Consider the following 24,550-nt stretch of genomic DNA (forward strand, 5'->3'; position numbering starts at 1 on the left):
GATAGAGTCCAAAAATAAACCCAGCCAACAGTGAAAGTGACCTGAAATGTGTGCTTGAACTCAACGCCCCAAATACAGCACTCACCTCCCCACATCGCACAATTACATTCCTAAATCTCCTCTGCAATGTGCTCCACTTTCCGTCTGACCTCTGGCTTTCACCTTTTACAGCACTATCCCAAAGTGATAGCGCAGTCATAGTTGGTTCACATGAGCGAGTGTAATTCAGCTTGTCATAGCTGAGTACAGCCCGGAGCTACTGCAGTGACAATCAACAGGGGGCTGACTTTGATAGATGTTGTTGGTATGAATTTAGGAATGGTTGGAGGCTACTTAACGACCATCACGGCATTCGCATGTGTCTTGTGGCTCTAAAGGAAGATTAAAGTCTAGAGGAACAACCCTGACGACATCAAGTTGAGACTTGAGGGTTAGATCATTTTAAGATAGCCTGCAATAAAAAGTTGAGTTTTGAGATATAAAAGAAGGAAGTGAGGGTCTACCTGAGTTCATATATATTGTTACGTGGCTCACAGTCTTGAGCACATCTTTGGCTTGGATATAAAACTATCCAAAGAAAATTCAAAAGATGATTAGCTCTGTTAGAAAATATCTGATTCTTTGATTTGACATAAGTCTGTGCACATAAAAATGTGATGTGAGACTCCGTAAGTGTATTGCAGCACGAAAGATAAACTCACACAGCGTAACATTTTGATAATGGCATCCATAAACTAAAGATTATGGTGTGGGGAAAACTGATTTTAGTAAATTACATGTCCAGGTCCATTTTCATTACGACAGAAATTATATAACTTTTGCCTCGCTGTGCATATTATCTATCGAGTGATCTCCACTTTGCGTCAACATCAGATTTCTCTGAGAGCTTATGTTCCATTTTCTTGGCCAATATAAATCACCTATGTTTTCTCACACGCTCCTCTCCAGGATCTGTGTACATTAACACATCGCTCTCAGGGAAGCAGATATGTGACCTCATTTCTACGTTCTCCTGAGGCTTTCACTACAGCGGGGATGATGAATGCTTACATTACTATAATGTAAAAGTTGGGCCAGAGTTTGGTGTACTCGTACATCATATCAGATGTAGCAAACAGTCTCCACAGTGCGCACAGAAAATAGCCAAGCAGTTGGCGTTTCATGTGAAATCCATGAGACTGAGTTTTAATGTAAATCTATCTACTGTAAATCTGCTTTATTGGACTTGTCCAAAGAGCTAGAGTGATTCTATAGTTTGTAGCTAGCTAAGAGGGAAGATGGATTATCAGTTGCTGTACAAGCCCTGCGATTGGCTGGCAGCTTTTGTTGTCATGGTTTTCCTCCCTACAGATGGCCATGGTTACCCTGGCAATGGCAGCGGGATCAGCATCGGTAGCATCACAGGGAAGAATATGCTAAGCACTCTGAATACATCTACATCATCACTCTTTAACCATGTCGGACACAGGTAAAGAAAGAAAGAAGGAGGATATGAAGTGTGATCACCGCCCTGCAAAAAAGGCAAGGGGGGACTTGGGTTGTAAACTAGCAGGTAATAGAAACTTCCTGAATGTCTTAAAATTACAAAGACCAGAAAAAAACGATGTGATAACATGCCCAAACCAAATCGCATGTATTTGGGTTTTGATTGTCTGTATCTCCCTGAGAGATCACTAGGGTCAGTGCAGTGTGTATAAGCTCCTCGCTTGCCCCACAATGACAGTCCCATCTGTCAGCCAGCCTCCCCGGACCTTTGCATGCACATCAGCACAACTGCTCCTCTCTGCAGCAGAAGGCAAGCCTTTCAACTATACATGTATTCAAATAAGGCAGATCGTAAAACAGTAAGATCACACGCAAGCTTTTTCTAACATTTGCTGTTTCCAGTTTCTACTGTTTCATCTCAAAATCACAACAAAAGTGCAACCAACTCTGTCAAAAACGTTGACAAACTCAACCATCAATTAGTGGTGGCAGCCAATTCCAATATTAGCTACAGCAAAGTCAATGAAATGCTCACAAACTTACAACTGCAACCCTTTGAAATCAAATGAAGCAACCTACCTGATTAATAAATCCTGCACTGTGGTCCACTGAGAGCATGGTGTGACTCCTGTTAGGATGCCCGCTAACTCCCCTTGTGCTTGCGGCAATGGAAAGACGAGAGGCTAAGGCTCAGAGCCCGAGCCCCACTGTGGACACAGAGTGTGTGTTTGTAATGTGTATGAAAGTCAGAGAGAACAGCAGACACAGATAGTCTGTCAGTCGAACCCTCTCCTCTCCTCAGATGCTCTCCTTAGCCTCTCTTCCCATGTTGGAAAACGGCAGCAACCTTCGAAAGCCCCACGAACATAACATGAAAACAAAAGCAGGGAGCTCAGCACAGCTCTGCCTCTGTCTCTTTCTCTCTGCCTCTGACAGCTTTCATCCAGGGTAGCATCAAATGTTTCTGACAAGCGTCCATCCGCCAATCCCCCCAGAGAGATTAGTGCTCTGACATCACCGATGCTGTTCTGCTCTGCTGAGCCTTCAAGCTCTGTAGCTCTGTTACCTAAGTCTTAGGTCGCAGTGAGTCAAACAGCAGCATCCTGTACGAGGGGCTCCCCACAGCCCAAAGGACACCTCACATCTACATGTGCCATGGTCACTGCACACCTCACGTAGAAAAATAGGTAAGTAGAGTTGGCGTTGCAGGCTAACTGTATACAGTGTGTGCATCCTAATGTGTGTGTGTGCACAACCTACCTGAGGCAAAGAGGCTGCTCTCTGGCTGCAGTGCATTGTCAGCGAAAATGTGATCGAGGCATGGTGTTCTAGAAACCGATCCGGAGGAACAAGCAACTACTTCTGCTGCACCGCCTGACACCACTGTCAAATCCTGTTACTGCTGTCTCTGTGTCATCGGATATTTATTTTCAGAAGCAAAGAAGACGCGCGGAAGATGTTCAGAGAAATAACACTATATACACAATGTGATCTGCCTCCCTCCTCATTTTAGCATCTGTCTCTTACGTTCCCCGCACCCAGCTCTGTACTCTCTGCCTCTACCTAGCTCCATGCCTTCCTCGCCCTCCTCCCCGCTGACTCTGCTATAATTAACCAAGGAAAGGAGCACAGCCGGTCAAGGCTCCTATCTGCGGTGGGGAGGCTTCCTCCCTGCCAGTTTTGCACAGTTAGATCACTAATCTAAGAACGCCAAGCTCAAAAGAGCAGAACGGGCAACTCCAGCACACTTCCTCCGTCTGTTCTAAAGGATCTTCTCCAACCCGGCCAATCAACCAGCCCCTAACTGGACCTCCTGGCAGAGACACTGAGGTTACATCAGGGCTGTAATTAGGACCACAACACTCAAGTCTAAACCCAATCCAGAACCAGGACCACTCAGGTCAAGAAGCAGGGCTCCAGAGCCGATGAAACGCTTTAGGTGCAACCAATTAAAAAAGTTGTTGACAAGATTTCAAACAAGGTTGCAATCACCAAGCTTCAGTTCCGCTATAAGTCCAACCAGGTACAACATCGTAAAGAATTGTATTGTGTGTTTACAACATTAGTTAGAAGTACACTTCGGCCTCTTTTGGCCAAAATGACTATTACAACAACAAGCATGATCCTGATAGAAAACAATATAGTTTAGACTTGGATTCAAAGGGATCATTAGAAGAAAAAATCATTGGTTTCTGTAATAAATATGGATTTGTCAATAAGCAGCTTTGTGTCCTTCAAAACGTTATTGTTCTTAATACAGTTTAAATGTACTAAACATTGCAAATTCCACCACTATAAACACATTATGAAGCTAGGAGATTAATCAACTGAAAGCTTGAAAAGTCTGTTCCTTTGATATCAAAGAATAGAGTTTGTGTTCAGATTTATTCAAACGTGATATTTTAAAATCATGTTATCAAGTAGATTCGTAGTGATTCAACAACATGTGGCAAATATAAATGCATAGTCGCAAAAATGTAGCAAATTAAAAGTACTAGAAAGGAAAGATAAAGTGGTAAATGGAGGATTCACAGTCTAGCCACAGGCAGATACTTTGTGCCCACTCTTGTCCTCAGTTTGGCTCACAGCCCTCAGTTGCATAAGCAATATTCAGTCAGAACAAATGACATGCATGGATCAAGCTCTTCACCTTGACTGGCTCAATTATCTGCTTACACTCATTTCCTGTGAGCTCTTAAAAGGAATTGCGCTCTGTTGTTATTTATTTACCCAGCGTGTCCTCAGCCTTGCGTGGCTGCCAGATGCATAGTGACATGTGTGACAATTGTGATCTAAAAATACACAACATCTGCTAAACAAGAAGGCTAATGACAAATATAAAGCAGACACAGCTGTGCAATATTACTGTAGATTATAGATGATAGGAAACGTGAATTAACAGCCAAGTTTGATCATATTACAGCCAGTAACTAAGTACAAATACTCCATTACAAGGTTAATTCCTGCATTCAAATTCCTACCCATTTTAATATTCTGATACATTATCAATATATTTAATTTAATATTAAAACTACTCATTATGCTTATATCTTTTAATGCTTGGGACTGAGCTAGGTTTACCTGCCTTAGACAGGCTTTGGTTAGGTAGTAGTGTCTAAGTCAGTTACTTTAAAGAAGACATATCATGCTTATTTTCAAGTATATGTTTTGGGTTTTCAATAGAATGTGTTTACATGCTTGCCTGTGTTCACCCTCTCCCTGAAAGGCTCTGTTTCAGCGCCTCACTCTTTAACCCCCGATCTGGAACAGCCAGGTCCGCTCTGATTGGTCATTGTGTCCGTGTCCTTCCCATCCATCATCCTATATATTATAGTTGTGAAATCTCAACTTGTAATTGTGTCACCTGACAAATGTAAGTCTGTTATCCTGGCTCTATTTCACCACTGGACTTTTAAAAACTCTTTTCAGGCTTGCTAGTTCATTCTTTGGGACCTGACCTGCTTTTATTCTTGCCTTGCCCTTTATATGTCCCAATTATTTTGTTAATCTATTGATTTTCTGAGTGTATCACTACCTAGTCTTTAACAAAACTTGAATTGAGTTATCACTCTTATTACTGAGCAAATCAATATGTCATGTTTGTCATTCCATATGAAGAGAATGAGAGATGTACTCACCACATCTGTACTTCCTTGGGAACTTGGTTCCTGCAAGTCAAAGGACATGGAGATATAAGTCCAAATGACAAAACAAGGGCATGCAAATAAATTACTGCCATGCAAGACCCTCATGTAGTAAATAAAATATGTCATGAGCAGTGAGGCATTCACAACAGTCTTTCCTGCTGTGAATCAAACATACTCTCATAGTTGACCTTGGGAACCTGTTAGAATGCCAATATCATAGTTTTTCTAACCGTGTTTTGTATTGACATGTCCCTCAACTTAAAACCTCACATACCCATACACATCCCAGTGAAACCATGACAACGCATCCGCTTGCTGCGTAGGCACAGGGACAGGGAAAGCAGCAATGAGTTACAACTAGTGAGGCAATCACACTGCATCGAGACTGCAGGGGAAACAGCAAAGCCCCCCCATCAAACACCACATCAGCCCCGTCAGGCTTCACTGTTCGCTGTAAGCTCTGGAGTCCTCATATCACGGTTACAAATAGAACCAACAGGCAGAGTATTGATTTGCCTCTAGAGCAAACGCTGCTTAAAACATTGTGATCAAAAAGAGATATATTTCATCTCTCTTTGGTATTTTCCTCCACCACAGCACAGCCTCACCTGCATGCTAATGAGATGAGGCTGACCGCGGATGTAGGCTCTGCCTTCCAGTGGCTCTATATGTGAGGCATGCTGGAACTGACATGCACACATTCAACCTCTTTGTTCCCTGCTTTACTCCACCAACATGTGGGGGGTGATTGAGTAGCTAGGTGGATGGATGGTTATGGTTACAGGAGAAATAAGGAATACGTGTTAAATAACTACTTTTATGAATTTCAGTTTTGCTCTCATAATGCGTACAAATAGCCAAAAAGGTTACGAATAAGTCGTAATAATCCAGTGAAGCCCTAAAATGAAATATGGAACATTTTACATGCAACTGATGAGGAATAAATGTCCCTTTTTTTCACCCAACACTCTTCTCTTAGTGTAACATCAAAGACCTGCAGAACATAAAGCAATAGCTTGATAGCAGGTTCTTTAACAGAATAGAAACTGGGTCCATGTCATGGTATATTGATATATTAAAGGAGCCTTTCCATGCAGGCATTAGGGTACACATGCACAACTGTAGCTGCTTTGTAACATAGTATCAACCTGTAATGCCTTTTCTGTGAAGGTCTAGGGGTTTGTAGTGATATATTTGCCCAATATGAATTGTACACGGTGAAAATATTAATTCTGTCAATTTGTCAAATGTGTAATGCGCAGCATCCATGTTTGTCACGATATCCAGGCGACACCACTCAAAATAAGGGTCATTTTTAACACAGAAGTATTGAATATGAATCATAAATTAAAGGGTAGTTTCATCCTAACAGCGTCTGACTTATTCTAAAGAGAAAGAACACAGCAGTCCATTCAGCTTTGTTGTATATTCAAATATGTAAATGAACATAAACAATAGCGTGTCTTACCGTGGGTAAGAGCGGCTCCATTTGAGCTCCTTGGTCTGTGATGTCCATCTTTTCCTCTCCTTGGCTTCACAAGAGGCAGGTAGTGATGCTCAGTCGAAACGCTGCTTGAATTCGTCTTTTGGTGTTTTTCCCCCTCACATTCACCGGCCGGGTTTTCTCAAATGGAGGTAGCAGAGCATTCCCGTCCTGCCCTACATAATTTACGCATGAAGGAGGGAGGCAGTGCTTCCTATTACACGCGTTCAAGCCAGGACGCGGAGATGAGGCGCACAAGTGAGAAGCTGTGCGCATACCTTTATTCAGGAACTCATCTGTGAGGAATATTCCTCCTTACATGTGGGGATATATCCACACAAACATGCATATGTTGATATCTAGTCTTCACATTCCAGATATCTTGTAACAGAGTCAATGGAGGGGCACCTATCACTCAATCTCAATGGGGAAATGGATATCCCGATTCTATCATAATCTAAACATTTCTATGGGATATATTTGATCATGAATACTATTTCGAAGGCAATAACAATCATGATGCAATGCCTTCTTCATGTAGGCAGTGCGCTTTATTTGAGGAACCCATGTGGATTTTGTCTCAGCCTGCGCAACACAGGCCCTTTGTTAGAACAGCACGAGGCATAATTATGATCTGAACCCGCTTCTGATATAAATACATATTATAGTGTATCATATATCATTCAAACAACAGAAGCACCAGCAGCAGTAATGCATTAGCCATCCCGTTATTATGTGTAGCTGCAGCACGCGATGATGCACCGGCAGCAGCATCAACATCACATAAGAGATGCTGCGGCAGGGAGCTTTATACAGTAGCGCTCCCCGGTGGTGGAACACACGAAGCGTCAATAACAATCAATAAGCACTGCTGCATTGCTAATTGCATTGGTTGATTTACTCACAATGCAATTGTATCATGTCAATTTTGTTTGACAGTGCTATCACATCAATTTCAGTATTACAAAATACTGTGATGTAAGATGTTTTTGTAATAAAGTTACCTTTTCAATGCAGGATTTAATAACAAAAAGTGGATTGTAGTACGATTACAGGTAAGTCAATGGCAGTGATTCAAAAGATGTGGCACATGTCCCTGACAGGCTTTCAAGGGGTCCGTTAGAAATATGTTTTTTAAGCATTCCTTATTAATTAGCCTAATATGATTTGCTCAGGACCTCAGGACCAAATGATGAGTAACCAACTGGAGTTTTCTCAGGGGGGATGCTGAGGTACACTGCCATGACAAAGCGTGTTATTAATGGATCTCTTTAAATAACTGACTCGAAACTTTTTGGGTCCATCCATCTGGCATCAGCACCAGGGAGAGAGGCGTCAGGATGTTGTTGTTGATCCGGATCCGGATCCGCCCAGCCAGGCGTCACAGCACCGACAAGATGGCCGAGAGTACGGGACGAAAGTGAGGGAGGAAACAAAAACACAGGCAAGCTATCCTTGCCGCAGATGCCAGACCTGTAGATCTACAAGTTAGTGCAGAGATTAAAGCAGGCACATCGCTTCATTCAAGCCTCCGTCCTGTGGGTGTCAGCTGCGGTATGCGGACACATCACGCTCCGAGCCTGCTCGCGGACGGAACGTTTGTCAGTTTGTCTGCGTTCGCTAGCTAGCTAGCGGGCTAACCATGTTAGCTAGCTGACAACACCGTTAGCGAGAGAAAACGCTTTTAGAAAGTGTCAGTTACCTTATTTGGAAATATATAGTAGTTTCTACTTGTTCGTTTCCGAAAAATTCAAATTTCTTATAGTGGCATTACCTTCCCTGGGTGGGAAACTAAATTAACGCTTACCCAGCAGGTTAGCAAACTAACATTGCGGATTTCTGGATTGCAGCTTCAGCTTTAGCATTAGCAAACGTCTGTTAGCTTGCTCAGCTGTTTTGGATGATTTGGGTTATTCCGACACAGGAAAGGTACCCCAGCGTGTGTGGAGGGACATTTTTCTTTCTATATTTAAGTACCTGAGCTGCTCCCAGTCGGCCTGTTCGACAAGGTGTCCTGGAGGAGTGCTAACGTGAACGGTACCAGAGCCAGTACTGTAAACACAAGTGAGCCGAGGAGGAGCTCTCAGCCCTGCGGACGAGTCCGCATCACCATGGCCCACTCTCCTGTCCAGGGGAACCTGCCGGGGATGCAGGTAAGATGTTTGAGTTAACTCCGCATTAAGAAGTTGAGGTCACTGGCAGAACAAAATGTACACCGACTCCCTGCTGTGTGTTTGAGCAATGCACACTCATTAAACTGTGCGACTGTGCCCATCTCAGGTACACCTCGTAAATGTCACTCGAGGTCGAAATGTTTCGAGATAATGTTGCAATTTTGAATAAAACAGTCAACTTCCGCACATACTTTTCAATTATTGTTTTTTTTCCTTTAGAGTAGATGTTTTGGTTACCATGACCTTTTTCAGGACATATCAACCCTATCAAACAGTGACACACTGCTTATATACGCGTAATGATTACATGCTAGTCCACAACTGTGATGGAGGCGTGTCAGTGATCACACAAAACAACCACCCACTGCAAGCTCCTTTAACTAAACATACGTGCATAGGTTGATAAACATTTACAGTCCTTTTTAAAGTTAATGGTATTAAAATATTACATTTATCTTTAAACACACAGTGAACAAAGCTTTCCTCTCACATATGATTTAACAATGTAAAAACTAAAAACAAAACATATATACACCAGAACACATGTTCTAGGAAGAAAAATCGTGCATTTATATATACATTTATAGTATTTAATTAAACAAGTAAAGATACAAGTAGACCCAAGTGAATTATGATGCACCAAGCTGTTATTTATTAATGATGCAATAGGAATGAAATAGAGGAAATTCATGACAGCCTTGTAATTAATGCTAAAATGTATAAAATAACAACCTGAACATAGGTCCATCATAGAAACTAAAATGTGTCTGGGATGTTTGCTTTGCAGAACGATTATTTACATCTCTGCAATGTCGTCATTGTTATTGTCTAATTTGTTTTGCCTCAGAACGATACGCATTAAACAGTTAATTCCCATATTTCAGCCTTGACTTGAAAACGACAGATCTCCCTGGGTCTTTGTACAAATAAACTATTATGCACACATGAGCCCTGTTCTTGCCACTGCTGCTATCTTTAGGATTTTGCCTATAGGGGATGATAATTGTGTTGGGTAGATAACTAGAGGAGATAACGGTTCCTAATGTGCCTCATGCACCAGATTATATTCCCTGTGCAGGCGTGTTAGCAGATTTCTCTGCTTTTGGAAGGAAATGCATGCCGACTCAGAATCTGGGGGAGGATGCATCAGAGGCAGACACACTGCTGGGATTTTGGCACAAATGAAGAGTCCGTTTAGAACATTGTTTTTCAGATGCAGGGCGCAGAAAAAGGCAATCAGTATATTTTTAGGGTGTGAATCCACGAGCGTCAGTTGTACATCTGGCAGTAAAAATCGGAATGTGACTTAAAGCTCTTATTCCATTTAAAAGCCATTTTATAGGGCTGCAAAATGAATCAGAATTGTATACTTATCGCAATATGGACTTGTGCAATACTCGATGGCAGGAAGCACAACTTGTACGTTTATATATGTGTTAAAAATACATTTTGAATGAAGTATTGTGGACCTGCAGAGCTATCCCAGCCTACAAATCGCATTCTACAGACTTAAACTATATAAGATTGGTACACATTGTCTTAAAAATTCAGACTATGATCATTTTCTTATATAATAGGTGAGAAGAAGGAGGCAAAAATGACAAATTCCTCATCTATCGTAGTTGCAATATTGTGCAGCCCTATCCTGTTTCCTAACAAGCATGTTATTGTTTTAATAAAATATGATTCATCACTTTATCTTTACCACACTTTCCATTAGCGGAATCACTGTTTAGTTTATTGAATACATCTCTTTCATAACGCCAGCATGATCTTCATTAGTGACATAAGGATTCCTCTTGTGTAAGGCAGCTGTTTCATTTTTAGCTATCTCAAAAGAGCACATTGACCCTTTCTCTGCTCAGAAGAGGCCGTACAAAGGAAGTTGTTTTTGTCAGCGCCTGCTCCTGCGCTTCCCAAATAACTGCCTCTGGAGAGTTAAGTCATCTGAGTTCACTTCCTGCTGTGTTCAAGTAGGCTTTTTTTTTTAGTCCACGCTCCCCAGGAAAGTTGGAATTTGGATTTGTCACTGAACACATTTTTAGCTTTTACCCTGACTAATAAACACTTCAAAGGTCCATCTAAGCCTTTTTGGGGTCTGGCCACTCTAATACACTTATAATTCATATAACAGGATTTGATTTGTGTCCGTATGACCTCAAGAGGAGTTATAATTATGTCTCAATGCGCCTACAGTCATTTTGGCTGTAACAGTAATATGATGTCACCATCTTCAGCACAGTCTTATGAGCAAAATAAGCCACGTGCTTACATTTTCAAAACGAATGTATTATATCAGAACCTATATAATCATGTTTAGTTAAATAAACTAGTACATTAGTATACTCTCCGTGTTATTCAGATGTTAGTTTGTTAATGATCGGAGAAATAAACCTTAACCAGGTCAATATGTATAAAGGTTATGGTATCCAATTGGTACACTTTTCCTTTTATTCTCCTGTATTTCTTCCTGTGTACACAAACATAAGGTGTTACAATGAGTGAATTAATGTATCCTTGTAAGACTGGCACCCTGCTCCTGTTTCCTTTATTAGTATTGCTTCCTTTAAACCGTTCTTTTCAAACATTCCTTTCTTTTTTATCTTTATCCGCCTTTCCTTTCCTCAACCAGAATTCCAAAGCTGACCCGGAGGAGCTGTTCACGAAGCTGGAGCGCATTGGCAAGGGTTCCTTTGGCGAGGTGTTCAAAGGCATCGACAATCGCACGCAGAAAGTGGTGGCCATCAAGAACATTGACCTGGAGGAGGCGGAGGACGAGATCGAAGACATCCAGCAGGAGATCACGGTGCTGAGTCAGTGCGACAGCCCCTTCGTCACCAAGTACTACGGCTCATACCTGAAGGTGATGCTTGTTACAGTATGCGTTACGATTTCTGCATCTGTTTCCAAGTCAAACCTCCAAGTGAGCAGATGCCATGAGACACATTTCTCTCCCTCTGCCCACTTTTTCCCTGAGTCATCCTAAATTAAAAAAGGATTAGCCTCGTACGACTTCAAACACCCACCCGCTCTTATAACTGTTATCATGACTTGTTTAGAAATGCACCTGGCTCTTAACACTTCGCAATAAGTAACCGCCTTCATAAGCTGTGAATATGTCTCCACAAATGGCAGCTCACTCTTATTTCTCTGTCTCCTCTCCAGGACACAAAGTTATGGATCATTATGGAGTATTTAGGCGGAGGCTCTGCGTTAGATTTGGTAAGTGTTTCCTGTTTCCATGTGATTGATCAGCCAGTCATCTAACTTGATTATTTAATGATTCTCTTTACTCATTAATACTTGGCGTTTCCTATGTGATGTAGCACTTCTGCTCGGTTTCTCTGAAGATTGAAAGGCCTATTACATTCATAAAAGTAATAATTTCCTCTGACGTTAGCAGAAGCACAAAATGCGATGCCTTTACTATAAAACATTGTGCAAAATGCTTTTCCTCTTTCCTGAATTATTGTGTGATTTGTTTATTTTTGGGGGGGATGTCAGATGCTGAAAGTTTAGGCATAAAATATGACTGCAGATATCCGAAAACCTATATAAAGTTCTTCAAATGTGAATTAAAAAAGGACAGCAACTGCCAGCATGTAGGGTTAACACTCATCCACCCTGAGGCTCACCTAATGGTATCTCTGCGTGTCTCCTCTAAAGATGGAGCCCGGAGCTCTGGACGAGACGCAGATCGCCACCATCCTCAGAGAGATCCTCAAGGGCCTGGAGTACCTTCACTCTGAGAAGAAGATCCACAGGGATATCAAAGGTAAAGTGCTGCTATTTCAGCCCACTAAACGAGCACACACAGATATCACGTAGCACGTTAATGGTATTGACGTCCCTTTCATTATACAGTTTGTTTTTCACTGGGGAGTTGAGATAAACTCTGCAGCGGCGGGCTAAAAGGCTTTTGACATTAGTTCCCTCTTTAGTAAATAAATGGTGTTGACAGGAGATGTGTTTCCTCTGAATTGCATCACCAATCTTCCCTCTTCCCCCCCCCCCCCCCACACAAACAGCCGCGAACGTGCTGCTGTCCGAGCAGGGGGGAGGTGAAGCTGGCGGATTTCGGAGTGGCGGGGCAGCTCACCGACACGCAGATCAAGCGCAACACCTTCGTGGGCACGCCCTTCTGGATGGCCCCCGAGGTCATCAAACAGTCGGCCTACGACTCCAAGGTAAGGTCAAAAGCGATGAGTCATGTTGACAAACGGTACTAATAATAATACTTACACCCTTCTGACGATGGGCTGTACCAAATGTTTTTTTTTATATATTGTTGAGGTTTTTAATTCAAGCTTCTTGTTTCTGTCGTCAAAATAATTAAAAAGCAATATAGACCATATCATATGTATTTTATATACGTTTTAAACGTGTCTCTCCATGCATTGCAGGCTGATATCTGGTCTCTGGGCATCACAGCCATCGAGCTAGCCAAAGGTGAGCCCCCCCACTCAGAGCTGCACCCCATGAAGGTTCTATTCCTCATCCCAAAGAACAACCCCCCCACGCTGGAGGGCAACTACAGCAAACCGCTCAAGGAGTTTGTGGAGGCCTGTCTGAACAAAGAGCCCAGTTTTGTGAGTTCTGTTCTGTTCTGTTTTTTCTGTTTTTTGTCTTCATAGAGGTTGCACCATCTCACCTGCTTCTCTCTTTTTCCTCAGAGGCCGACTGCCAAAGAGCTGCTGAAGCATAAGCTGATCGTCCGCCACGCCAAGAAGACGTCCTACCTGACGGAGCTGGTGGACAAGTACAAGAGGTGGAAGGCAGAGCAGTTAAGAACCACAGAGTCCAGTTCTGATTCTGACTCGTAAGTCTGACACCAAATCTAAAAAGTGAACCATCCTCCCTGCTGCTCTCCTCCCACGTTTGTTATAATGGGCTGTAAGCACTTTACATGCATGGCTTCATCCCTCATCTCCATTTAAATCCTCTTTAATACCTGTCCAATCAGGGAGCAGGATGGCCAGGCGTCGGGCGGGAACGACTTCGGCAGCGACGACTGGATCTTCACCATCCGAGAGAAGGACCCCAAGAAGCTGCAGAATGGGGAGGGGCAGTCGGGGGCGACAGAGCAGGTGAGATGCCTCTAAAAATAGCACCATAACCAATCAGATTATCTTAACACCACAACAACACTTTCACAAGAACTAATGATAGCATGGTGTGATGTTATTTAGCTGATTAAAACCCCCTAAGGTGAAGTTGCACTACTTTAATTTCCTCCCCCCACGTTCTCGCCTCTCTCTTTTCACAGTCAAACGACATTCCAAAGAGGCCTTATTCACAGAGCCTGGCCACAGTCATCTCTCCTGCATTAGCCGAGGTAAGGAGGATAACCAATAGACTGTCAAATTAGCCTCCGTCACACTCCTGACTAAATGTAACAATTGTGTGCCATCACTTCTTGTGCGTGAACGTGGCTCCGATCAGAATTATACAGATTGTTCCCTGCTCTTATCAATCTAACCCCACCTCTGCCTCCTCACCTCTCCTCCCCCAGCTGAAGGCGAGGCAGGAGCAGGTGAACGGGAACCCCATGGTGCTGGACGAGCTGAGGGAGGCCATCATGCAGGCGGAGGAGTCCTTCCCCGGCATCGCTGATTCTCTGGTGGATCACATGGTCCACAGGCTCCAGAGGTAATATTCAGCTCCCTGTTTTGCAGAAAGCAGAATCCTACAGAGCCCCTAAGGGTAGATGGGAAGGAAATATGTTCTTACTACCTAATCCTGAATTTAGTGGTGCGTTGGCTGAATTTGATTTGCTAGAGCCGCTTACTGAAGGTCGGTCTTTAGAGCTGTCATGGGAGGACGAAGAGTTCCTTTGCAAAATGCAAATGTTTTTGGGTGGAATCTAAGAGTTTTTTGCAAATGTTTCTTGGTATATATATTTTTGCATCCATCTGTTTCCCACCCATAACCCCTTCGAGGGCTCAGTGGAATCCTGATCATGTAATCCAGATTCTTTTTTAGTTTTCAAAGTAGATAATCAACCGTTCTTGTTTTATTTTCCTTGCAGTTTCTCAACAAGCAGGACATCCTCGTCCTCCCCTTAGTAACTGGCTGTCTGCCCTAACCCTGCTCTCCCAGGCCCCCACCCCCCCCCACCAACTCCACAGCCGGGTCAGAAGGTTAAAAGTCAGGGGTCAGGTCATTCAATACCAGCTGACTACATTTGACCTCTGTGAGCGGGGCCTGTAAACATTACTGAACTCCAAAGCGGAGGAGAACTCTGGAGAGACACTTACGGGAGGAGAAGCTCAGGGGGGGCAGCAGAACCCGTGGAATCAGCTGTGATGGGACAAAGACAGAGTAACCACCAGAAACACAGCCAACCGGGACTCTGTATATGGGAGACTTCTGAGTCTACACGGAATTTGCTTCGCCGAGGAGCCGAAAATCTCCCCAAAAATCCAAGACAAGACTTCAATCCCCCTCCTAATGCAGGCGTCATATCCCCAGAACCTCTGAAAGCATGCTTGATGAACCTGCAGGGATACTATAAGTGTGCAAGCTGCGTGTGTGCGTGCCTAAATGCATACGTGTGAGCGTGTTTGTGTATGTAAGACTCCCTGTTATAAGGCAAATTGCAGCATTCTTAATGAAACCTCAGGTAAAGTGCTTTAAGTGGACTTTTGGAGGAAAGGGGGAGTGGGGGTAGGGGGGGGTCGCCATGCTGTACATGCGGGAAATGAATCACTGTGTGCAAAATGGTCATGCGCATTTTGTAGATACTGATTATGTTTAAAAAAAGTAGATATTTAAAGATTTCAATCGTTACTCCAACCGAAGGAACAGAAAATGCCTTGCCTTTTTGAGATGCACACGTCTACGTTCCGGCATTTCATCACAGATTTTCAGTTCAGTATTAATCAGCGTTCTCTTTCTAAGAGGTCCAATCTTACATTTCAATCACCTGCTGAATCATCAAACTAACTACGATACTAAGCTTTTTTGGTTTAGAGGCAGAAGCTTTTTCTTTGTAATTATGTTTAGGTCTAAGTCGGTTTGGATTGTTTAAGACAAGAATGGAGTCAGATCTCTGTCAAAAGTATTAAGGGGACCCAAGGGGAACCATGATTGGCAGTTGAATGCTGATCAACTGAAGTATTATTGGTCCTTGACTTGTCATTTTCTTAAAGTGGAAGAACGGTCGAGGACCATCGCAGACACATGACATCCGCTCATTGCCAAACTAAAGCGTAAAACAGGAAAAGCCAAAAGCGCCATCCTTATTTCGTTTTTTTATTTCTGTTCTCACTTCCACACCATGCTAGAAGTGCCATGTCCTTTGTAGTATGATTTGCACCTTTGTTTTATTTTTGTCAGATCGTTTTTTTGCACTTTGAAAGTGTGTCGAGTATTTAAAGAAGCCTGCAAAGAGGAGAAAAAAAAGTTGCTAATAGCCATGTTTTACTATATGTTTACTTAAGAGTTCCAGAATTTACTACTGTGCTAATGCAGCAATAATGTTGAGGAGTTGCATCAAGGCGCACTTGTCAACACAGGGATTGAAAGAAATTATCTGATATTTTTATAACTGCAGATTCAAGTATGGAAATATGGAATGCTTTACGGATATGGGCAAAAAAATATCTATACCTTACAGAAAAACATATGCTACGGAAATAACTACAACATGTGTACATTTGGTCTCCTTTATCATAGCTGACAGTTTATAGTACTGTGTATAATCTTTGCTTGTGTCATTTGAGAATTCCCAAGTTAAATGTGAGCTCCTTGTAAGCTTTCAAAGTGACATGAGAAATAAAGATCTAATGCTAACTGAAAAAGTCTAATTTTCTTAAAATGTTTGCATCAAAAAAATATTTAACACACATTGCTAGCATCTTTATTGAAGATCTTGGTGAAACCTGAATGAGATCCAATTTGGAATATAACTGTGTTTGATTTGAGCCTTTAGCATATTAGAACATCATAGATATATAAAACAGTGACGATATATTATAAAACACAATGTGTTTGGAAATAAATATGAATGTTGGAATGGTTTATTTGTTTATGTCCTACATTAAAAAAGCCTATGAACAATAATTACATAAAAATGTTGCTACACAGTGCAAAATAAATCATTGTAAAAACTCATTTACAACAACGAAGAAGCCAAAATTACCAACCAATAAGAATAAAGGGGTTTTAATTGAATGAGGAACCTAAAGAGCATTTTGAGCTAAAATAAAATGAGATTTATCTCTGCCAATAACCTTCACTAACACGGTGCACCAAGAGCTTAATATCGAAGCTCTTTGTCTATGTTCTCCTTATCTATTCATTCTTACCACTACATGTCCATGCAACAGAACCAAGCAGCAGAGAAGCGTGGCTTTATATCTTGGTCTGGAGGGTCTCCTCATCCTTCTCAGAGCCGGAGTGAGAGCTCTTCCTGCCCTCGCTGCGCTGCTCCACTGAGTCCTTCCTGCTCATCTCCACACTCTTCCTCTTCTTCTCCTCAGGCTCCTTATGGGCAAACTCCGCTTCTATCTTGGCCGGGTCAATGTAGGTGTAGAAATAGGCCATGAAGGCAAAGATGAAGCACACTAACACCAGCAGGGAGGCGAAGAGGATGTACTCGGCCCACTAGTGACAGAAACACACACAGTTCATTTGGAGATCAACTTAGGATATAATGCCTTTTTAATAGACGTCCTTTAGCAGATGCAACATTAAAGTGATGAACACATGAATAAATTCATACTTTAATTAAATAACTATTCCTGAAATGGTTGTCTCGCAAAATTAGTACTTTTACTTGCAATACTTAAGTACATCATTATGCTTTTACTTGTTTACTTTTAGTCTTGCATTAGTGAATGTAGGTCTTCTCTGTTCTACTTGTACTTGTCTGTGTCAAGATGTTCTCTAAAAACCATCTACAGCCAGTTTGAAACGGTCACTGTGGACAGAGTGTGTCTCCTAATGGTTTATATAAAATCCACCCACCTGTTCTTCGAGCGTTGCAGCCTCGGCGATAATGAGCACAACGATGTTACCTACGGCAACAGTCAGCAGCCAACCAGCCTGCAGCACAGACTTCATGTTGCTGGGTGCCTGCAGAGCAAAGGGAGATTCAAAAATAACTATTTATTATAGCAAGGACATCAAGACATGGTAATTTTTCATCCGATTCTGGTTTTAATATTTGTCAGATATGTGAGGAAAGCCCCCTCTACCTGTGAGTAGGAGAACTCCAGGCCGGTGACGGAGAACACCACCTCTCCTACAGTCATGAGGAAGTACTGAGGGATCTGCCAGGCCATGTGGATGGTGTTAGGCTTGATGTCCACCACTGGAATGAGGATCTGTCCACACTGCAAGGCACCAAGATGTGTTAAATAGATCAAAAACGTTACATTCAAGCTTTTTTTACGACTAAAAATGTATTTACCGTAGATTCAAAGTTGAAAGTTGGAGGGATCACTATGGTGTAGGAGCTGCCGAAGCCCAGCTCCTGTTTGTAGTCGCACACTGATCCCAATGCATCCTTGATCTTGTACTCTGCACTGACATAACAAGAGAAACAGCAGTCAGTGGTGCAAAGACGTTTCTCTTGTGCGAGGGTGTGTGACGTTTATAATGAAGTCAGGCTTACACTCCCTTTGGTATCAAAACATATTTTGACATGTCGTTGGTGGGGATGTTCCCAAAGCTCTGGTCATCCCATGTCATATTCAAAGTTATGTTCAATCCATTGAAGAATCTGGGGAAGGAGAATTCAGAATACAATTAGTGAGACAGTCTTCTACAGTAAACTGATTCATCCTACTAGTACTTTAATAGTTTAAAAGCTACCTGATAGCATTAGCGCCCTGCTCCGGCTTTGAGGTGATGTCTGAGAACTGGAGAAAGAAAGATACTACTTTTTAGGTCATATTTGACATAATGGATAACACACATTGATTTACAGTCTATTAAATGCTATCAGAACACATCCATAGCTATAGCAGTCCAAATACATTTCATTTCAGTTGGACTTTAACCGCTCTAATCTGGCAGCTGTGCTTACTGTTATAGGCTTGGGTAGAGTCCCTTCCTGGACGATGACCGAGGTGCTGCGATTGCCCTCCTCGACAGCTATTTGGGAGCTGGCATTTGGCCCAAGAATTAGTGTAAATGGTGATCCAAAGGTCAAGTAATCCTCATTGGCCTGTAGGAAAAAGATAAGTCAATATCACTACGTCCTCTTGCCTTTGTTGTGTGGTGACTTATTTGCTTTCGGTACATTTAGATCGTGAGTGTGAGGTGGAATACCGTGAAAGGCTTCAAAGTAAAATAGTTGTTTCCAGCTTTGACGTCCAGCGGTGTGCTCATCATGTTGATGTACTTCACTTGGCTTTCAGTGCTTGAAGGGAATATAGGCATGGTTTGCTAGAAGAGAAATGGAAATGTGTGTGAATCGAGCGATGTAACGTAATTCATGTTTGAATTGTCTTGTGCGTTACACTCACATCAATCTGTAACTGAACCAGGGCAGCAGCAACGAACGCAAGAGCAGCAAATAACATCCCAACAGTCATCCTCTTCAACGGGCTGCAGACACACACACGTTTGAGTTGATGTCTATATTTATTTATAACATGCTTGTGGGGTAAGCTAGAGTTTAAAAGTAGTGTTTCCCTCACACAGGAACAAAACAGAGAAATAAACTCACGAGAAGTTTAGTTTGCACTTGGCAATCAGTGGGTAGATGACACTGTCCATGATTGGAACCATGATCAGGATCAAGATAGGGTTGACAGTCTGGGGGGAGGAAGGCAAATCGATCTTTTAACCTCTCCTATACTGTAGGTCAACATCATCAACATGTAAAGTGTAGTCAGCACCAGTGTCTTACCTGCATCTGATCGGGCTGGATTGTGAGGAGTCCCTGTTTAAGGAAAAATACGGAAACAGACATAAACTCAGTTAGAAAAAACATTGTCTGTGGTTTGGCTCAAAAGGTTTGACATGGAACATTTTTACAAATAAAACGTACAAAGTTTCCGTCCATGATGGTGGCCTGGAGGGTCCATCTGGAGCCCTGTGGAGGAGACACAGCTCTTATTTACTTTTGCGCTGCTAAGGGATTACTTGGGTTAAAAACATATTTTAAAGGTGGTTGGAAACACAACATACAGTACAGGAATACAATTGTTACCTGCTGGTCAAAGAGAGCCCAGAACATGGGAAGAGGGATGTAGAGGAACAGCACCTTCACCACCATCTTCACCTGGGCAATCAGGAGTTTCTGCAGCCGAACACAGAGAAGGATTATCATTTTTAAATTGTATTTATTTTACTGTTTGTTTTAGTGTGTACGTAAGCATGCATACTGCACTTACGTCGTATTTCTCATCAGACCAGTCCATCCAGTGTTCTCTCTTAGGGTATTGAGAAGAACGATGCCTGAAGCGGTTCTTGATAGCAAACTACGGAGAGCAGAAAGGACAATTCAGTGGGATTCTTACTCTCAATGGGAGACCATTTTGTTACAGAAAGTTGTAAATTCTATTTAAAACCATATATTTCTAAGATGAAAACTTTGTGGAAGCCACTTACCCCGATGCATGTGCAGACCTTCACCATGATGTTGCCTTGAGGGGGGGTCTTAATGTACATGCCACTTCCAAGAATGAACACAACTGCAGACACACCAAATATACATGTTAACCTCTAAAAACAACAACAAAAATTATCAAAAGCAAAGGACATGATTCTAAGAATGTCATTACCTTACCTGACCTTATCTTATATGCACAGTATTCATGATACCACTAAAACGCACTTTATAGAGGATAATAAAGGGCTTATGAAATGGGTCAAACTAGTTTATTAAAGTAGAATTGATCTGATTGGTACAGTCAATAAAGACATAAAAACATATATATATTTTACCCAGAGCTACCACCATGAGAGCAGCAGGGACTCCAAAGGCCAGAGGGTAGCACGATTGCTTGGTGTGAATACCACACTCCTGAGCTGGAAACACACACACACACACATTTATTTTACAAAGAAGCATATGACTCATTGGTGTGTTTTATGCTTTGTAATCACCACTAATGTACCTCTGAGGATGGGGGTGATGACAGTAGACAGCAGACTGCCAGCGTTGATGGACAGGTAGAAGATGGAGAAGAACGTGCTCCTCTGCTTCTCCTGTTGGCAAGACAAAATCAATAATTATTTTTACAAAATAATATTGGATACGTTTTATATAATGCCCCATTTCACTGGAGTCATTGATATGACCCTGGCCTTGAACAGTGTGATACAGTCACTGAGACAGATGTACCTGTACCTATTATTAGTTAATAAACAACTAGCTAGATACTAGAAGTGCTGACGAGGTGCCACTGATAGCTGAGTGAGTTGGATTGCACGTTTGTGGTGTGTGTGTGTGTGTGTGTGTGTGTGTGTGTGTGTGTGTGTGTGTGTGTGTGTGTGTGTGTGTGTGTGTGTGTGTGTGTGTGTGTGTGTGTGTGTGTGTGTGTGTGTGTGTGTGTGTGTTTTCAGAGAGAGATAATACTTAGGTCGTGCATGTGGTGTGTGCATGCATGAACGTACATAATTGGATATTGTAGCATAACATAACTTGTCTCTGGGCAGATTTCCTGCTGTGTGTACTGTGTTGCATCACAAATTATTTTGTTCAGTTTCACTCTCCTAAATTCCCTATTTTAGGAAGTTTGGGTTAGAATGTCTTAACAATATTTCTAAATGATTATCTTCTAATATGTAAACCTTGTTAACACATACAAACATTTAAATAATATTGATTGCACCTTGAATGCACTTATTAACATTTGGGTTTTCAAATTGTAGAGGTGTCTCTGGTATTTGATCTCCCCTGCCATTGGTATAAAGTATGTGCGAGAATGTGCGTGTGTGCTTGAGCAACATCTAACCTGATGGTCTAGAAACTGGTCTCCACCGAAGGCAGCCACGCAGGGTTTGATGCCTCCCGTCCCCAGGGCGATGAGCATCAGACCCACCATGGACAGAGCTCTGAGGACACACACACACACACATCAGCACACATCTGTACCTGGGGATCTATTGTACTTCTCTCACACACTTCTCTGAGTTCCACTCACACGTGTAAGGTCATGTTGTCGGGGGTTCCATCCTTGTTTGTATCTGTGAGGTCATGGATAGCACTTACTGCCATGACAACCTGTCCCAGCGTATATACGATGGAAAGGTAAACAATCGTCCTGTGCAGAGGGAGGGGGGAGAAGGAGCAAAGATTGAAACAGGTGCACAAGTTCAGATAGAGATAAGATAGACGAGGGTCAAAAATCCAAGGATGAACTTTAACAGCTGAGTCTGTGAGATATACTTTACCGAACACACTGTGTACTCCAAATGAGACTAAAGCTCATTTGTCTCTGAATGCTTACAGTATTTAAGATGCATTTTGTATTTGGATGCATACTCACTTGAACTTGCCGAGCCATGAATCAGCCACGATGGCTCCCAGGATGGGTGTCAGGTAGCACAGAGCCACAAAGGTGTGGTAGATGGTGGTGGAAAAGTCATCATCCCACTTCAGGAAGTACTTGAAGTACAGCACAAGCACAGCTGCAGACGAGGAGGGGAACAAAGGGGGAAAAAAGGGAAATGAGGTTGATAGGGATGCAAAAGAAGGTGAAAAACTGGCCAGGAATTTCACTTAAGTATAAGTGAAACTGTGTAAAAAGCGAAGCGAAGCAGTCAAATATTCTAATCACGTAAAGAAAAATAAGTATTTCAAACAAAATGTGGTTTAGTTTTAAGTGCATTTGATGTAATCCACTCACCTCGCATGCCATAGTAGGAGAAACGCTCGCAGAATTCATTGACCACAATGAAGAAGATGCTTATTGGGTAACCACAAATAACAGCCTGTTGGAGGAGAAGGAAACACTTAAGGATAGTGACTACAAAGTTGTTTGTCTGCAGGTTCTGTACAGTAGGTTTATCACTTATATTCTCATTACTTGCGTTGCATTTAACAAGACCTGAGCCAAGGTATTTTTTAATAAACCATTTTAAAAACTGGAATCAGATTTGTTTTATTACTTAATTGTGATTGATTGATTATGATGAACAAATAAAATAAGTACATGTTTGTTCCTCTTAATAATTAATTCCTGTTGGGTATGAGAGCAGGAAACAATTAATATGTGGATTTTCATTAAATATCACAGACAATAACATTTGGACTTACAGTTTTCTGCTTGGGCTTCTTCGTCTCGTCGTTGTCTGAAGAAATCACAGAAGTCACATTAAGTTAACCTTTTCCTTGAAGTGAAATATGCAGATTAATATTCTTAATTGTGTCCAACAAACTAAAAATATCTCTGGTTTGTTGTAGATTTTTATCAAATTGTTGACTTAAGCTAGTATGCATGTAGCAAATCCAATAATAAAAAGTGCCATGCATGATATAAACAGATAATAATCCTCTAAAAAATGCAGGAAAAGTCATCTCAAAATGTGGAAGTGTTTCTTTCTTGCATCCCAGTCAGCCATCCAGACTGGGACTCACCTTCCATGGCTGCTGTGTGCGTTGATTCCGGGTCCCTTCTCCGACTGAATGCTTCAGCAAAAAGACAGAGAGACTTGTGACCCCGGTCCATATCCACGTCACCGCCCATCAAGCCTCCTGCAACGCCCACTGATGCTGGACTGTGGATCAAACACATGGCATCTAGCACCTGCCAACGTCCATTATTCCCACCTACCAGCATTTTCTCTCCATCATAATTACACCTATGGGTATTTGTGGGTGTGTCAGTCAATTATTACTTTATGTCTCAGGGATCTCGTCTTGCTTTGAGATGAATGAAGATTTGCCAGTTCACCTAATAAAAGGAAGCAATAGTCATAATGTATTTCTTATTGCTTTCAAAACTGAAAATGTGATGATAATCTTTGTGACTGGGATGTAATGGTAATAATGATCGCTATCTCCTGGTGTGAAAATCAAGCCAATGTGGAAGACATTAAGCCTGCATTCCTCCTAATGGCCAGAAGGGAGGCAACTCCACAAAATAGTCTGAATGTATAGAAGTCCATTTTTTCTATATAGCATGATGTTCACTTTGTCAATTATGATCCAATTTTGAGTAAAATAAATGTAGGATGGGATATGCTTCAGGGCGTGGCTACCTTGTGATTGACAGGTTGCGACAGTGGAGTTGAGTTGGTTGTACTCTACGAGGCAGAGGTTTTTCTTTTTGGAGCTTCTTTAGCATTTTTCTTCCCAAGTTGCCATATGATGCCAAAAATGCGACATGGGTGGAGTCACAGTGCCTTCGCCCTCTTTAAATATACAGACCATGGTTATGCAAGGCACAAACAGTAACTGCACGAACAAACTACATTTTTAACAAAGTTTACAATATGCAAATCTTATATTATTGTCTATTTCATAAATTACAGACACAAACACATAATAAAACACTAGCGGGACTCACGGCAGACACATGATGTTTTGCAGCCTCTGGAACAATGACACGGTGGGGGTGTTTGTGACAGTGGAGAGTAGTGGATTTCACAGGAGTCAGCATCCATATCTCACTCCTGTTGCTCTTCAATGAATGCACACAGCTCAGTTGGATCACTAAATACAGCTCCATAACTCTACATATGCCGACTCACTTGTATTAGTATGAAATTAGTAACAATAATTCAGATAATAACTTTAGGATTTTAGCCTTTGCAGACCATTTTCATGCACATCAACCTATATAGTAACACATTACAGG

At 42.0% G+C, this 24,550-nt stretch overlaps 3 protein-coding genes across 7 annotated transcripts in view; 1 reads left to right on the plus strand and 2 right to left on the minus strand.

Annotated features, from left to right (window-relative positions):
• LOC117498923 (sodium-driven chloride bicarbonate exchanger-like) overlaps positions 1-7,013 on the minus strand; it is a 31,812-nt gene extending 24,799 nt beyond the window's left edge. The window contains exons 1-2 of one of the 5 annotated variants that reach the window (XM_034151116.1): positions 6,601-7,013; positions 5,124-5,153 (exon numbers count right to left, since the gene is read on the minus strand). In XM_034151116.1, coding sequence (XP_034007007.1) covers positions 5,124-5,153; positions 6,601-6,648 — 78 coding nt within the window. In that variant the 5' untranslated portion in view covers positions 6,649-7,013. Of the gene's footprint in view, positions 1-2,064; positions 2,354-2,745; positions 2,993-5,123; positions 5,154-6,600 lie in introns of those variants that run through there. The other 4 variants (XM_034151111.1, XM_034151112.1, XM_034151115.1 and 1 more) reach the window with 4 other exon arrangements.
• A 925-nt stretch (positions 7,014-7,938) lies between these two features.
• Positions 7,939-16,811, plus strand: stk24b (serine/threonine kinase 24b (STE20 homolog, yeast)). The gene is given in 12 exon segments (XM_034151141.1): positions 7,939-8,768; positions 11,422-11,652; positions 11,955-12,011; positions 12,456-12,564; positions 12,818-12,840; positions 12,842-12,976; positions 13,193-13,378; positions 13,463-13,608; positions 13,753-13,876; positions 14,056-14,124; positions 14,302-14,438; positions 14,818-16,811. Coding segments are annotated over 12 exon segments (1,296 nt in total). The 5' UTR covers positions 7,939-8,726; the 3' UTR covers positions 14,855-16,811.
• A 253-nt stretch (positions 16,812-17,064) lies between these two features.
• On the minus strand, positions 17,065-23,545 carry slc15a1b (solute carrier family 15 member 1b). Its single transcript, XM_034151159.1, has 23 exons — positions 23,329-23,545; positions 23,008-23,042; positions 22,598-22,682; positions 22,238-22,379; positions 21,893-22,012; positions 21,704-21,803; positions 20,864-20,954; positions 20,691-20,774; positions 20,355-20,437; positions 20,138-20,224; positions 19,954-20,043; positions 19,792-19,836; positions 19,651-19,683; positions 19,468-19,556; positions 19,265-19,346; positions 19,068-19,184; positions 18,823-18,963; positions 18,609-18,655; positions 18,409-18,516; positions 18,205-18,319; positions 17,990-18,127; positions 17,760-17,867; positions 17,065-17,396 (listed from the first exon to the last, which is right to left on the minus strand). The coding sequence occupies exons 1-23, from the start codon at positions 23,528-23,530 to the stop codon at positions 17,145-17,147; spliced, it is 2,394 nt and encodes a 797-aa protein (XP_034007050.1). The 5' UTR covers positions 23,531-23,545; the 3' UTR covers positions 17,065-17,144.
• Positions 23,546-24,550: the final 1,005 nt, after the last annotated feature.

This window comes from Trematomus bernacchii, unplaced genomic scaffold (genome assembly GCF_902827165.1).
Source record: "Trematomus bernacchii unplaced genomic scaffold, fTreBer1.1, whole genome shotgun sequence".
Lineage (NCBI taxonomy): Eukaryota > Metazoa > Chordata > Actinopteri > Perciformes > Nototheniidae > Trematomus > Trematomus bernacchii.